The sequence below is a fragment of the Rhipicephalus microplus genome, chromosome X (assembly GCF_043290135.1).
Source record: "Rhipicephalus microplus isolate Deutch F79 chromosome X, USDA_Rmic, whole genome shotgun sequence".
Lineage (NCBI taxonomy): Eukaryota > Metazoa > Arthropoda > Arachnida > Ixodida > Ixodidae > Rhipicephalus > Rhipicephalus microplus.
The window spans coordinates 134,855,583-134,869,940 of NC_134710.1; the positions used below are offsets into that span (position 1 = coordinate 134,855,583).

Here is a 14,358-nt window from a genome sequence, read left to right on the forward strand (position 1 = left end):
TATGGCGAGGGTCTTATTTGGCGAAATCGATGCCTTCAAATAGAGTGTGAGGAAGTTTTTGTTAGCTGCGAGCTCATATAATTACATCATGTGCTACGTGATACCTGCAAAGAAAAGTTCCATGCTCGCTGTCATGGCTAGAAATGATGCTAACACTGCCAGGTTGAAATTCACAGATATACTTGATGAAGTGAATGGGAGGACAACTGCCAGTGTAGCTCAAATGGTCGTGCATCAAACACATTATTCGAAGCTTGCAAGGTCGGCACCTGCCGGTGGCAAGTTGCTTTATCATCCACTTAATTTTCTGGACATTTATATCATAATTACCACAAGTAATATCCCCTATACTTTATTTGGCTTAATCTCCTGCTGGTTGTCATTAATGTTGTTTGTAATGTAAATGTCTTGTATAGTAAGATAACTTTAGTGGGTTCTTTTCTGTTTCTCTTTAGAAGAGGCATTATTTTGAAAGTACAGGTTAATAGTGTAGCTGGCCTCACGTCATAGGTTGGTACTGTCAGAGCACGTCTATATTGTCAGCTTGCCTTGCATCGACATACTTTAAAATTAGTTTATTTTCTTCATGCAGTTGCTCTTCTTGGGATCAACAACAACGGCCTGAGAAATACATCGCACACTCATCCTCATTGAACCCTTGGGAATTTTGATGACTGTGCAAGGCAACCAGTGTACTATAAGCAGTGCTGGGAAATGCCACAGGCGGCTACATTGACGTAACCAGATGAGGATATGAATGCACGGCATCCATCAAGTTTCTTTAGTGGGCATGTCAGCTGGCCTTGCATTGGCATTATGTGAAATATGTCTATTTTCTTCATGCAGGTTAGTGATGATGTTTCATCTTAATATGTGAGAACCCTTTCTTTGTACCGTTGGCATGCCCACATAGCCTAAGGAGAATCTTATGGTGTACGCGAATAGCTTCTCTCTTTGCTTTTGTTGTGTGGCAACGTCGAGGGAATCTTGGCCCCGATGTTCAGAAGTTGCTTGCGAAGCTAATGGAAGGTCAGGAAAGCATTCGCAAGAGGCTGTATGTTATTGAGAAGAAAGTGGAGGAAGTCGTTGCGGCTTTAAGTGTGGTAAGAACAATGACGCATAAGTTGAAAAAAAGGGTCATAAGCTTGGAAAGTGACTAGTTGATCTTGAAGATAAAAATAGGTGAAACAAATTGATCGTTTTTCATATACAGGAAACAACTAATGAAAGTTAAGTGAACTCAGTGAAAGTGTTGAAAGGTGTGCTTACTGAAATCTTGAAAATACAAGTCGCGTCTGCGGAAAAAATTCACATAATTGGGCGCAAACAACTACGTATGTCTCACCCCATAATTATGAAGCTTATTATTTCGGCGAGAAGGTTTAAACTAATGTTTTTTTTTACTTCCAGAAGACATTTCATTGCGTGTCATACCATAAGGCTTTGCTAAAATTAAGGCCCATATTAGAAAATAATTCGCTGTTGTCATGGGTAGAGTCATACTTATCTTGTAGGAGTCAATGCGTGTAACCTGGCAGCCGATGGTCATGTCTGGCTCTCGTGCGATCAGGCATTCCACAAGGTTCTGTTCTCGGGTCGCCATTGTTTCTAATTTTGATAAATGACATCATAAAATACTTGTAAAAGTCAAATTGTTCACAGACGATTGCATAGACCTGTGTGCTGGTACCAGAATCGCTGGAGGCGGCACGCCGGTGTTTCCTCCTTTGGCTACGGCGTGTCATCGGCGCGCGGTCCAACGAATCTGCGACCGCGGGGCGCGGGGAGGGGTTGGGATGGTAGGTACACGATTTAAGAGTTGCTGAGGACGGCAACTTATTTCATGAATTTGAAAAAAAATCTGTTTCACCGAAAGGGCGAAACAGTTGAAGTGATAGCAGCATGTCTTAATAATATTTGTTTACAAATACTGCTGTTTCAGTTTTCGAGACATAGAAGGTGTAAATACAAATGCTCTGCACCATCGAAAATAGTGTGTGACAAAATACGTGTTTACACAATTCTTTTTTTTCTGATTGCTCAGAATTGAGTCGGTGTAGATATCCATTAAGCTCATTAAAAAAATGCACATTTCACAGAAAAGAAAACAGCAAGCAAAGGAAAACGAAAACAATTCTTGATCGATATAATGCACACAATATTTAGCAGATCAAATCACTTGGTACGGTGTGCAGAAGATGCAACGAAGGATATGGTGCTAGAATACTGGAACTAGTAGTTTGAACTATCTTATTTAAGCAGAAGGATGACACAATTGCAAGTGTGCCGATGTTCGAGGGAGGCTGCAGCGATAAAATATGCGGCTTCGAAGTGTATACAAGAAACGCTGGTCATAGTGACAAAATGTAAATGTTATTGCTTTTCTATGACAGATTCTCACAGCTATGTCCTGTCTGTGGTGAGGTCACCCAACAACCCACCTTTATTTGAGTTTGGCCAAAATTTTATGTGCTGTCAGTCTGCATCGTTTTGTCTAGTTGCTTAATGTGTGTCAAAGATACCAAAGTTTTCGAAGATCTTGGGCTGTTCCGAAATACTGCGCCATATTGAACTTGTTGGGAAAGTTAGACCAATGTATTTAAATCCGTGACACGTCGCCATCACTTATGCTGTCATTAGTATATGTAAAATGAAAAGGCCATTTCTTATTTGAAAAGGTCGTGACTAAAGTATTTTTCCACTTACTAGACAATTGCCATGTTTTACTCCTGCTACAAAATGACTAAAAAGAAACAGTAATCAATGCATCGTGATCTTGAGTATTAAAAATTATTTTACAGATAATTCAGTTGTCTGCATACATTTCAAGTTGAATTTGGGTGTTGCTGATAATCTCGGCTACGTCATTTATATAAATAATAAGGAAAAGCGGCCTAAGCAATGAGCCTCGAGGCATCCCTGATGTGATCTGTACTTCACATCACTTCGCGTGGTTGAAGGTAACAAATTTTGAGTGTGATTTCAAATAATCTGCTGTACAACCAACCACCTTGTCGCCAAAAAACTGTGAAGAAGCTAGAATTTTGGCATGTCAAACCGGAATAAAATCCTTAGAAGATTCAATAAATATCACATAAATCTGTCTTTGGTCAACCCGTAGCCAGCACAAAAGCCCTGCTGTAATCGAGAAAACATGTCGTGTGCGTTTAGGTATTTTACATATTATTTGTTGAGTAAATGCTCCAAAAGTGTGGAGCTGGTATACAAAGCAAGGATATTAGCATATAATTTGGTACTTGCTTGTTTCTGTACTCAAGGGCATAACGTTTGCTAATTTCCATAGTTAGGGAACTGCTGCAGGTACTTTTTTAAAATATTACGATAAGATACTTAGCACACCATACTGAGTACCACTTTATAAATATATTTAGCATACTGTCTGGGCCTGAGTGTTTCGTAACTTCAAAATTAGTATAAGGTAATGCACTTCTGAGGAGCTCAATCCAAGATTAGCAAGAGCAGGTAGTTTGCTGTACGCAGAAAATGAAGGAGTGATGCGGTTATGTAGAAAAAAAATTGAAATAAATATTAAAGGCATCTGCTATAGCTCAAGGATTTCAAGAGAATTGACCATCAATAGTAAACGATTAGTTCATAGACGATGCAGTACTAATCGACCTCTAAATCCTGGCTGAATTTTTTTCAGTAGTGTAGCAAAGGCATTGCTAAAGTAGTATTTCTTAGCTTCTTGATTTTATCTTCTATATTTACTTTTCAATACATTGTTCAAGAAGCATTATCATTATACTTGGAATGAGGATTCTTACATAAGCGCTTAATGCGATGAGTATTTTATCTTTATGGTAGCATGGGTGTATTGGGTTGAATTTAATATTTTTTGTGGCACATACTTTGATAGGCATTATCACAAAACTTGAAAAGGAGTGCATCTGTATTGCAAAAAATTCACTACAACATTCAAATTACTTAAAAGATGAGGCTTGAGTGTCCAGTACGGAAGTGTCATCAGCTTCAAGAAATCGTGAAACAGTGTTTATCTCTGGTCTTTGAGGAGAACATGCTAAGTTTGAGGCGACTTAAACAGTACTATGGTCAAAAAACCTTCGACGACTTCACATTTTACATTGTGTGACAGGAGCTCGCAGCCCCATAACATACTTAGGCTGCAGCTTAAAGGGCCACTCGCGAGACCCCATAACAGAATTTTGTTAGACCGTGAGAGTTGTGTGTCTTATGCGCATTTTGCCACAAAAAGTTTTTCAATCGGTTCATTACACGCTGAGAGAACAGTTTTTTTGAAGCAGCACGAAATGAAGATGAGAGGAGGTGAGCTCAAAACCCTTGCCGCTCCCCCACGTAGCCTTCGCAAGCCAAATCTTTTCCCTACCCTCCCCGGCATCCGACCAAGAGGTTACGTGTACATGACGTGCTTGAACAAGCCCAACCCTCAAGCATGCGAGCGGCGTTTTTTTTTTATCAGCATTATTTTGTGGTCTACTGCCTGTTTCTGTGGAATGGTTTGGAAATTATGGCTCAGAAGCGATAGAATAGATGGGCACAATGAGCGCGCAAACGCGTAAGAGCGTTACTTTTGCTTCCATGGCTGTCGTCTGCTCGATGTGCTGACCGCGGGGACACAAATGCATGCAAAACACCGGCACATTAGCATTGCATCTCATTGCAATTCACTAAGAAAAAAAAATGGAAAAAAGATGTGCACATTCCCTTATTGCACCACATTATTTATCTAAAGTCTTATTCCTCTCTTCAAGCAACAAATCACATATACTACGCTTGTCATGTTAAATAATTTTCGCCGTGTCACGTGCCACTGTTGGCAATGTCAAAGCACAGTCATCTATGTAGGGGACCAACGTCACTGCACTGCTGTGTACATAGGGCGATTCGTAAGTGCACTTCTTGCTCTCATTTTCTGGGCACGCACCCACAAAAGAAAGGGGGAGCAGCATTCATCTTGAAATTTGACCCTTTTTTGTGGCACGTAGCGTTGAAAATTTTGGTTGACATGATCTTGAACGCCCCATCCACGCATTGCGCTTGTCAGCTCAAAATTGTCAAACCTGGTGAGTGGCCCTTTAAAGCTGCAGCTGAAAGGACGATGACGAACTTTCCAGTGTGGCAGAATGCCAAATGCTTGAGTTCCGTGGTTTTTTTGTGAATAATTTTCATTTGGCCCATCAAGCTATGTTAATTGCTTGACAGGCGAAAGTATTGCTTGACATAGCATTTCGCTATGTCAAGCAATATGGGCTATAGATGACATCTCCAACCGAGAAGCAGCTGCGTGCATTACGGCACAATGGTCCCGTCACCACCACTGCACCAAAGCCTCCAAAACCTTGTCACCTCGCGAAGCGTGTTTAAAACCGCCTCTACCTTTTCCACTTGGGCCAAGCGATGTTGGTTGTAAGTACAAAGGCACTTCTAGCAGCAGTGGAGCTGACGCTTCATTCTTACTACCCAGTCCAAATGCAGCCGTCTCAAAGGACAGTGATGCCTCTATTAGCAGTGCAGGTGATCTTTGGCCCAAACTCCTAAAGGTACATACGCCTGATGAGAGGCATCAGACTTCGACAGTGAGTGACACTTCATTGGTACCTCATAACCTGATGGACAAAGACAGACAAGTTATCGGCATGGTCAGCACCCTGGTCAGTGCTCTGCGCGTGCTGCTGAGTAGGATGCAGACACTGACCGCTCGAAGAGTGTCGCAACTGCTTGACATCATCACTCCAACTCTCGCAAGCCTTCAGAAGTTTGTTGCTTGAGAATGCAAGCGGCATTATCATGGCTTTACCATCGGCAAGATTTTGGTTACATGGGACCACGCATACCATAGTGATGGAAGTGCTGCTCCAATTGTGGGCGGACGGACGGACAAACATGCGGGGGTGGACGGGCGGGCGGGTAGATAGATAGATACGCTTAAAGTCGCCGAAGTTCGCTAAGAAATGCTTCGTATATTAAAAAAACGAGCATCGGGTCCAAGCTTGAGCAATTTCATTGTTCTATTCAGTCTCTTTTTATTCACCTTTTTGCAATTTCCATAGTTCACACAGCTCAGGGGCATTTAACACAGCTACGCAGTAACAGATGAAAAGCCTTTTAAAATCTTGATTGTGCTATACTTAACTGTTAACTAAATTGTATCACGTGCTCAAGTTAAATCTCAAGGGAAACACTTGCTAGGACTGTCCTCCCCAGTCTGAACACAAGAAAAGTCCGTACTCCTTTTACACCCCACCTCCATGATTTACACCAATGATGCTACTGTTGCAAATTAAGAAAGAAGGGGTGGCGTGCACGAGCACAAGCCAGGGGCGCTGGCTCGTTCAGTTGACCCTTGACCTTCAACACAGCCAGACGATCCGGTCTAGGTCCCCTTCTTCGTTTCTCACACTTCGTTCTGGTGCTGAAACCCACCCGGTCATCTGGCCCTGGACTTTCGACAGTGGATCAACTCCGAGTACAGCGTGGCTTCTACTGGACAGCCATCACCAAAGCGATATCGACTCTCGACACCTTACTGGCACACTCGATGACCCCTGCTAGGCTCCAGGAGCTCATCAAAATCATTGTGGCGAAACACGCTCATCTCATCACCGTCGACAAGGAGATTCAAGCTGCGCTACATGGTTAGGACCTGGAGGCAGACTTGACTATCGCCAACAAATATGAAAATCAAGTCATCTATGCTCAAGCAAGGGTTCGCCGTGCAACTGCGCTGCGGCCGCGAACCCCCCCCCCTCCCCTGCACCCGTCGCAGTCACATCCGCCCAACTCGATAAGCCTCTCGCCTACACATCGCCGCCCGCCGGGATATCGTCTTCGATCAGCCTTTCGACCTATCTCGCCTCGACATTGAAGCAGGCAGCTACATAGCCTTCATCCGGTCTGTTGACTCCTCTCACTCCGACGTCGCAGCAAGCCGAGACTCCGCAGTCAACCGCCTTCATGACACCTCTCGTCTCGACGTCGCACCAGACCGCGACTTTGTCTTCGTCCGGTCTGTCGATTTCTCTCTCTGACGTCGCAGCAGGCCGCGACTTCGGCGTCAACCAGCCTCACGACTCCTCTCGTACCATCGTTCCAGCAGACCGCGACATTAACTTCTCAAGGCTTCCCGACTGCAACGTCAGAATCTCGCATCGGACTAACAAAGGCTACGCAGTTCGTCGCACACAAGCCTACAGACAACTTACCTCGAACTCATCCCCATCAGTTAGAGTTTCGGGTGCACGCTGAAAAAACTGCCGCTGTCCACGCAATCCACGGTGCTTGGGTGCAAGGAATCGTTTGGAAGGTGCGCCATGGAGATTTCGATGACCAAGGGAAACCCCGGGCGCACCAAGTGCATCGACTACAAAGACTCGGTTTCTCACGGCCTGAACCACAGCTTGCTAAAGCACTCCTACTTCCCAAACCCAAAGAACAAACGCATGTACTATACGTCGTGCGGCACATTGTACCCCCAGAAATCGCCTCATGGAGAACATGTGGAGCCCTACTTCTCATCCTACATGCGCCTCAGACCTGATCCTGGTGGTAGGGTCTCCAGTTCGTCTTTCCTGAAGCCCAAGAAAGTCGGCGATCGGGAGTGCGAGCGGAAGCGCTGCTACGAGCCACACTCATCTAGGCTCATAGACCCCATGACCATCCACGACGCCACCAAACATCACAAGAAGACAGCACCTGACGCCAGAGACCTGAGCTGGATGTACGAGTGTCACCTCGCACAGCTCCAGCACTACGGCACGCACCTCATGCAGGAAACCAGCGGAGACGAGGACTCTCGCGAAGTGCGACACACCGTGATGAAACAGTTGTCAGGAGACTCCCGCAGTGATGTCTACAAAAACGCCATCACGAGTCAAACTTATGCACCCGAAAACATCGGGTTGATGTGCGCCATCGTTCGCGACGCTGGGACAAACACCGACAATTTGCTACCGGCCACAGAGGATATGGACGAATCTCCGCTGCCTTCAAATGCAGCCGACATTCCCGTACTTGGCGATGTCACTGGCCAATGGAACCAGGATGCTTCGGCACCAATGTCATCCTCGTCAAGTGAGGACGAAGAATCCTCATCGACTTGGCATTCACTTGTGAGCTTCAATCGTATACACCTGCGTGACGGTGATGGCTTCAAGTACTTCGCCATAGCTCAGAAGCTTTCAAACGAAGACATCAGCTCCACGTACGTAATCGTTCGTAACCCTCAGACAGACTCCGACACTCCACTGCCGATAACAGTGCTCATGAATGTGTCTCCGACACCATCGAAAGCGGCCAAGATGCCCCTGCTTGATGGGGCCACTCCACAAAAAGGCCAGAATGCTTCTGCATTATAGTCCTTCTCATTGAATGAGGAAGAAAAATCTTCGATTTCGGAGTCTTCACCAAGCTCTGATGTGTTTTCCTACCAAGCACACGCGAGAGACTACCTAACCCCTCCCGTGGACAAGATGCAAATGACCGCGCAGCCCCTACAGAAGCTTCAGATGCAACACCAGAAGCAAAGGACTAACATCACTCCCAAGATGTGTGCAAATTTTTAGAAAACCTCACGAGTCCATGAAAGGAGGCCAAATCAGACTCCTCATACTACAAGCAATGCAAGAAATGCCAAAGTTTTCAGTATGACCTGAATATAGCTAACAACGCGACCAAGAAGTACTCTGGGCATCAAAGCGAGATTGAACGACTTCCCCCGCAAGCCAAGCCACCGCCTCCCCAAGCGTCACCGCCTCCCCACAGCCCTCCGTCGTTGCCATGTAACAACCCCACCCTGTCCGTCATTCCCATTTCGCTTGCCAATGTCCGCCTGAACGTCTGCCGCTATGCACCCGAACATTGCTGAGAGTTTGGCGACCGCGGGAGTGGTCTGCAAATAAAGGAGGAAGAAGGGGTGGCGGGCACGAGGCAGGAGCGCTGGCTGGTTCAGTTGATCCTTTGACCTTCAACGCAGCCAGACGATCGGGTCCGGGTCCCCTTCTTCGGTTCTCACAGCTACTATACAGCTTGCATACTAGCTGCATACTAGCATACCGCATTTGTAATAATAAATATAAATATTTATGAGAAGCTTAAGTGATGTTTTAGACTTTAGAAGTCGTTAGGAACACACATCTGCTCTGAATACACCAATAGCAACATAGCTATAGCATTATTTTCTGCTCTGAAGAAAGTTAAGGCTGCTCCAAAGCACCATTTTTTCTGCTCCAAAAAGCTAAATGTTGCTTCCATCGCTGATACAAGTTACCTAATGCAACGAATATGATTATTTGATTAAGACATGGGTGGCTCACCCTCTGTGATATTAAGCACAGAACTTCCATTACGTCGACGACATCAGTGACTTTTCTCTCCTTCTCTCTCTCTCTAACTTTCATTCTCCTTATCCTCTTCCCCAGTGCAGGGTAGCCTACTGGGCTGAGCCATGGTTAACCTCCCCACCTATCTTTCATCCTAATTCTCTCTCTAGGTATGCAGGTAACTCCTTTTCATCTGATCTCATGAAAATTTAAAATGCTAGTGTAGGGGACTATGGCTGCTCCCGGGAAAAAGAAGCAGTGTTCGTACAGTGATATCATAGCGTGTAGAAGGGCAAACAAGCCGCTCGCTAATGCCTGCTTAAAATGGCGAACGTGCTTGCAAGTGCTAGCACTCGCTGATCGATTCATATATGGGGTTTAACATCCCGAAAACATCGTATAAATACAAGAGACCCCGCAGTGCAGGGCCCCGGAATTTTCGGCACCCTGGGGTTCTTTATTGTGCACCCAAATCACAGCAAACTTGCCTACAGCATTTTCACCTCCATCAAAAATGCAGCTGGCGCAGCTGGGATTCAATCCTACGACTTCCGAGTCAGAAGCCAAGTGCCTTAGCCACAAGACCATCATGACGGGGCACTCGGTACCACGCACTTATATTTCAAGTTCACAGTAGTAGATCGAGCCACGCAGCCTCCTACCGAAGTTATCCCTTCGTACTCCTTCGTCCAGCGAAAGGCATACAGGGTTTTCTTTCCAGTTGAGAAGCAATCGAGGGTAGATATGGCATGCCAAGTGTTGTTATCGCATGCACCCTCCGTGCGATGGAGATGGGCAGCTTGTTTCATTTATGCTTCAGCAGTTTTTTTTGCTATAGCGCTCGCGCGATTTCATCCGTGGAAACAGCATACAGTGTGCATACAAAAGTAATTTATTTGAACTTCATACAGAATGTGACAGGGATGATGAAAGCCTGTAAAGAGTGCCCATTCCTCTTGCAATTCTTGTGTCAATCAAAAATACACAAAAACCGTCAAAGCAGGCGGGCCTTTCTTATGGAGAGCTATAAAGAATTCGTCTGTTGGGAGGTTGAAATAATTGGGAGCCTTTTTCTTTGGCTTCCTTCTCAATTACACTGCACTGCAATCTTTTTACTACAATTCTTACAGGCTCTTCGACATTTATGTCTTCATCAAGCATGTGTGCAATGCGAGCGCTAAGCAATGAGGGTATCAGGATTTCGAACTTCTCGACTACACTCTCCTTATTTCCACTTGCATAATTGAAAACTCACATTTCTAGAGCCCTCCACAATGGCGTCTCTTATAAACATATGGTGGTTTTGGGAGTTATACCCCACATAACAATCTATCAATCGAAAACTCACAAAATGCAGCGAAACCACAAGTTCATCGTGCATGATAATCCTGTGAGACGCGAGGTAGAACGGGGGTGATTGTGGTGAATGCATGGCAAAGCAGGGTAGAAAACAATTTACAGCTGATATTTCTCGTGTATGAAGTATTGTCGAGTATGTGCCCTAATCATGTCCTGTGAGTCATTTTTCTGGCGTCACGAAAAGTGCCAAAATAATGAGAAATGCCAAGAGAGAATGACATGCTCTACTGGGAATATTCAGAAGCTGTTTCAGGGCTCTTTTATAGACAGGGCATGCAAACGCGAAAGCAAGAGAGCAGTCTAGGCACCACAAATGCTACTTTCAGAAATGTTCAAGCTGCAGAAAAAGAAGGAGATTAGACGTATTCTATGCACAATTTCCCGGATCGGATAAAAATAATACAAATGGCGGTGCGCCGCAACTTAGCGCGGCGGCGGCAGCGCTGTGTTCTCTTCCGGAACTTCAGCGGCGGTGCGGCGAGGCGGTGCACAGCTCTATGATTGCACCCTTTATCAGGAAGTAGACATTCCTGATGGCCAGGCATGATTAAGTAATACCCTGGGCATGCTACATATGTGATGTTAAAGATGGCAGATGAGTATCTTCAAGCAAAAGACAACACACACTTTACATTATTCAATAAATGATCACTTACTAATGTCAATCATTATATACTTAGGCTTAATAATCACTTTTTATAAAAGAAAGCCATGAAAAAGCTTGGATATGTTAGGATATCGTTACGGCAGTCAATGCAAGAAATAAAACTATTATACTTTAAAACTTACGTTCATCCACTTTTGGAATATGCCTTTGGGGTTCGGGACCTATGCACAAAGAAAAATATTGATAAGCTAGAAAACTTATGCAAAAAATCTGCTTGATTTATTTTTCGCTCTTATATTCACCTTATGTCAGTTTTTGCTTTGCTTCAGAGAGCAAGCTTGGAAACCTCACATCTTCAGTGGTATCATGAAAGATCAAAGTATATGTGCTTGCTCTATCTCAATAAGCTTGGCACTCAATCAAGCCTATACGTAGGAAGTCATGCGACGACCCACGTAGTCGTTCAATTCAATAAACTCTACAGGAATTTTCCTGTAGGACCAATTCATACAAGGGCTCCTTTTTCCTACGAACTGTACGTAATTAAAATCGCCTCCCTAGTGAGATTGTAGATGGAGTGACAGTGACCGCATTCCTAGCATAGCTAAAGAACCTGAAACATGTCTTCCTGTCATATTTATTATTTTTGTTTTGTGACATTGGGACAATTTTTCTAATGCAAAAGTGTTCTATGCCAGGGTCCACCACTGCTTCACTGAATTTTTTTCGCCATGAATGTGACGTTGTATAATATATAATAACATATTGTAAAGAAAACAAAAAACGAGAAGAATAAAGTTCCGTCATAGGGCGTCGAGCTAGTCACCTGTGGCCTTGCAGCGCATGGCGCAATTCATTAGGCCACTGAGCATTCATTGTCCAGCTTGCTGATAGCAAGCTACTTATATATACTATGTATCATTGGTGGTCCGCGGAGCTGTGCTACTTCAGTGTGTTTTCGTCATCAGTAGCGAGATGGGGGCGGGCTCTAAAGGTCGTCGTCCCATGCTACCCCACTTGTTGTGATGTATGCATGCCTCTACATGGCATGGTCATAGTGCTTATAGACGTTCTCTGGTATGGTCACTCACTCGCGCGCGTGCTTATCTCGGGATTTGGGTGCTATGTACCATTTGTGCTCTCACTGCAAGTTTGCTTTGAAGTTGCAGTGATTAAGAGAGCATGAAGGTCACTTCACTCACTGCCGCGGCCGCGTTTACAAAAGGAGCGTGCTGCTCACACACGAAGAAGTAAGAATTGTGACAGTTTTTCGCACTCGTCCTGCATATACTTGTACATTCATTTTGTGCATCTTTCTGTTTCAACGTGCTTTAAGTGTCGAGCTGTGACAGTTGTTTGTAGAGCCGCAGCCAGGTCTGTGTAGAGCACTCGAGCAGACCGTATTCGCTTTTCGAGCTAAAATCTTGAGGCAGTTCAGAGCTCTGACGTGGTGTATCAGGAGCATGCACGGCCTAGTTGTCTGGCTGACCACGTCAGAGCCTGATACAGCCCCAAGATTCCGCCATGTAGAGCGAAAACCGGCTGTTCGTGTGCTCTACACAGATGTGGCCACGGCCGTACATGCTCATCTCGTGTATGCTTGTTTCATGCATGCTTTCTGCTTTATGTGCACACTTCAATTTTCGAGCTGCTTGCCGTTCTTCATGTGACATTGCAATTTGGTGCTGTAGCATTCATTCCTTCACCCTTGTGGCAGAAAAATGCAGAATAAATGCTCAACTGCCCCTGTGAAGACCTATATTTCACTTTCATGTTATACGAATTCCTAAATGGAGGGATCAGCCACTTTTTCTTTCTTTTTGCTTGCTCTTTAACATCTCATGTTCATGTGATATTAGCATGCATTGATATAATATATGCTATGCTATATGCAATCACATACCATGCACTATATTATTATTTTTATTTATTTATTTACTGCTTTCCTAACAGTGTGTCTGCTGGCATTTCTTGTGTTTAATACATTGTGAAAATGTTTGGTGTGCTATGCTTATATGTAATATCTTACCCACTCCTGTTTACGGCTTGACTCTAAAGCCAGCAGAAACTCTGTGAATAAATTAATAAAATCAATTTGACCTGGAATTTGTAACTTGATAGCTCTATGCTAATTGAAGAGTCAAGTTTAATAAAGTGTGCATTGGTCATTATGAAATTGATTCATTTACATTGTTCATTTACATTGTTCTGTGTGTGTTGTATATGTCATGGTATCAAAATGCATTGAAGCTGGCTCATTTTCGAGGAAAGGAATTCATTTTAATGCATTCATACATGTCATCATCAGTAACACACCATTCACAACATACTTCCGTTTTTTTGTGTATGTTGTGGAAGTCTTTTTTTTTTTACCCCAGAAGGAGCTATGCACTCTTTTGTGACTTCATCTTGATTGAATTGGTCGTATCAAAATGGCAATATTATTTTTCATTTTTTGCAAAGAGTTGAAAATGAAACGTAAATATTTAAGAATTACCTATATTATATGTTGAGCTTCATAACAAATGAAACTGAAGGCAATATACCTTGACTATGACATGACAAGACAATATAATAGTAGTCAGTGGTGTAAAGCGGTGCCGAATGCTTCTGCCACAAATAAAAAGGCAAGCCCCATCTCTAGCTTGACAAAAGTCATGCTCATCATGTTTTCTGGAGCTCACAGCATCATGCATCTGAACAAAATTTGTCCCAAGCGGGTAGACTATCAACAGTAAGTGTGCAGCCAAGTGCACAGCCTTCTGAAGCTGGCCATTAATGGTGGTAGACAATGGCCTGATCTGTGGTGCACAAGGAGATGGATGTTATTCAATTAAGGCAATTATGAAGGTAAGACTGTACATATTGCTGCATAAGTCGACTACCTAAATCAAAGGTAATGGTGTGTGAAAGCTTACAAATTTTGTATTCGAACTACAGCTGAAACTCGATATAATGAAGTGATGTCTATGCTCAAATTATTTCATTTAATCGTGAAATTTATAAAATTGACAAATGAATATTTTGTTTAATCACAATTTAAAATTGTTTTGTAGTGGGGTGCAAAAACTA

At 43.8% G+C, this 14,358-nt stretch overlaps 1 protein-coding gene across 1 annotated transcript in view; it reads left to right on the forward strand.

Moving 5' to 3' along the window:
• LOC142775772 (uncharacterized) overlaps positions 1-13,462 on the forward strand; it is a 30,457-nt gene extending 16,995 nt beyond the window's left edge. The window contains exon 2 of the mRNA XM_075877786.1: positions 593-13,462. Coding sequence (XP_075733901.1) covers positions 7,314-8,357 — 1,044 coding nt within the window. The 5' untranslated portion in view covers positions 593-7,313 and the 3' untranslated portion in view covers positions 8,358-13,462. The remainder of the gene's footprint in view (positions 1-592) is intronic.
• Positions 13,463-14,358: the final 896 nt, after the last annotated feature.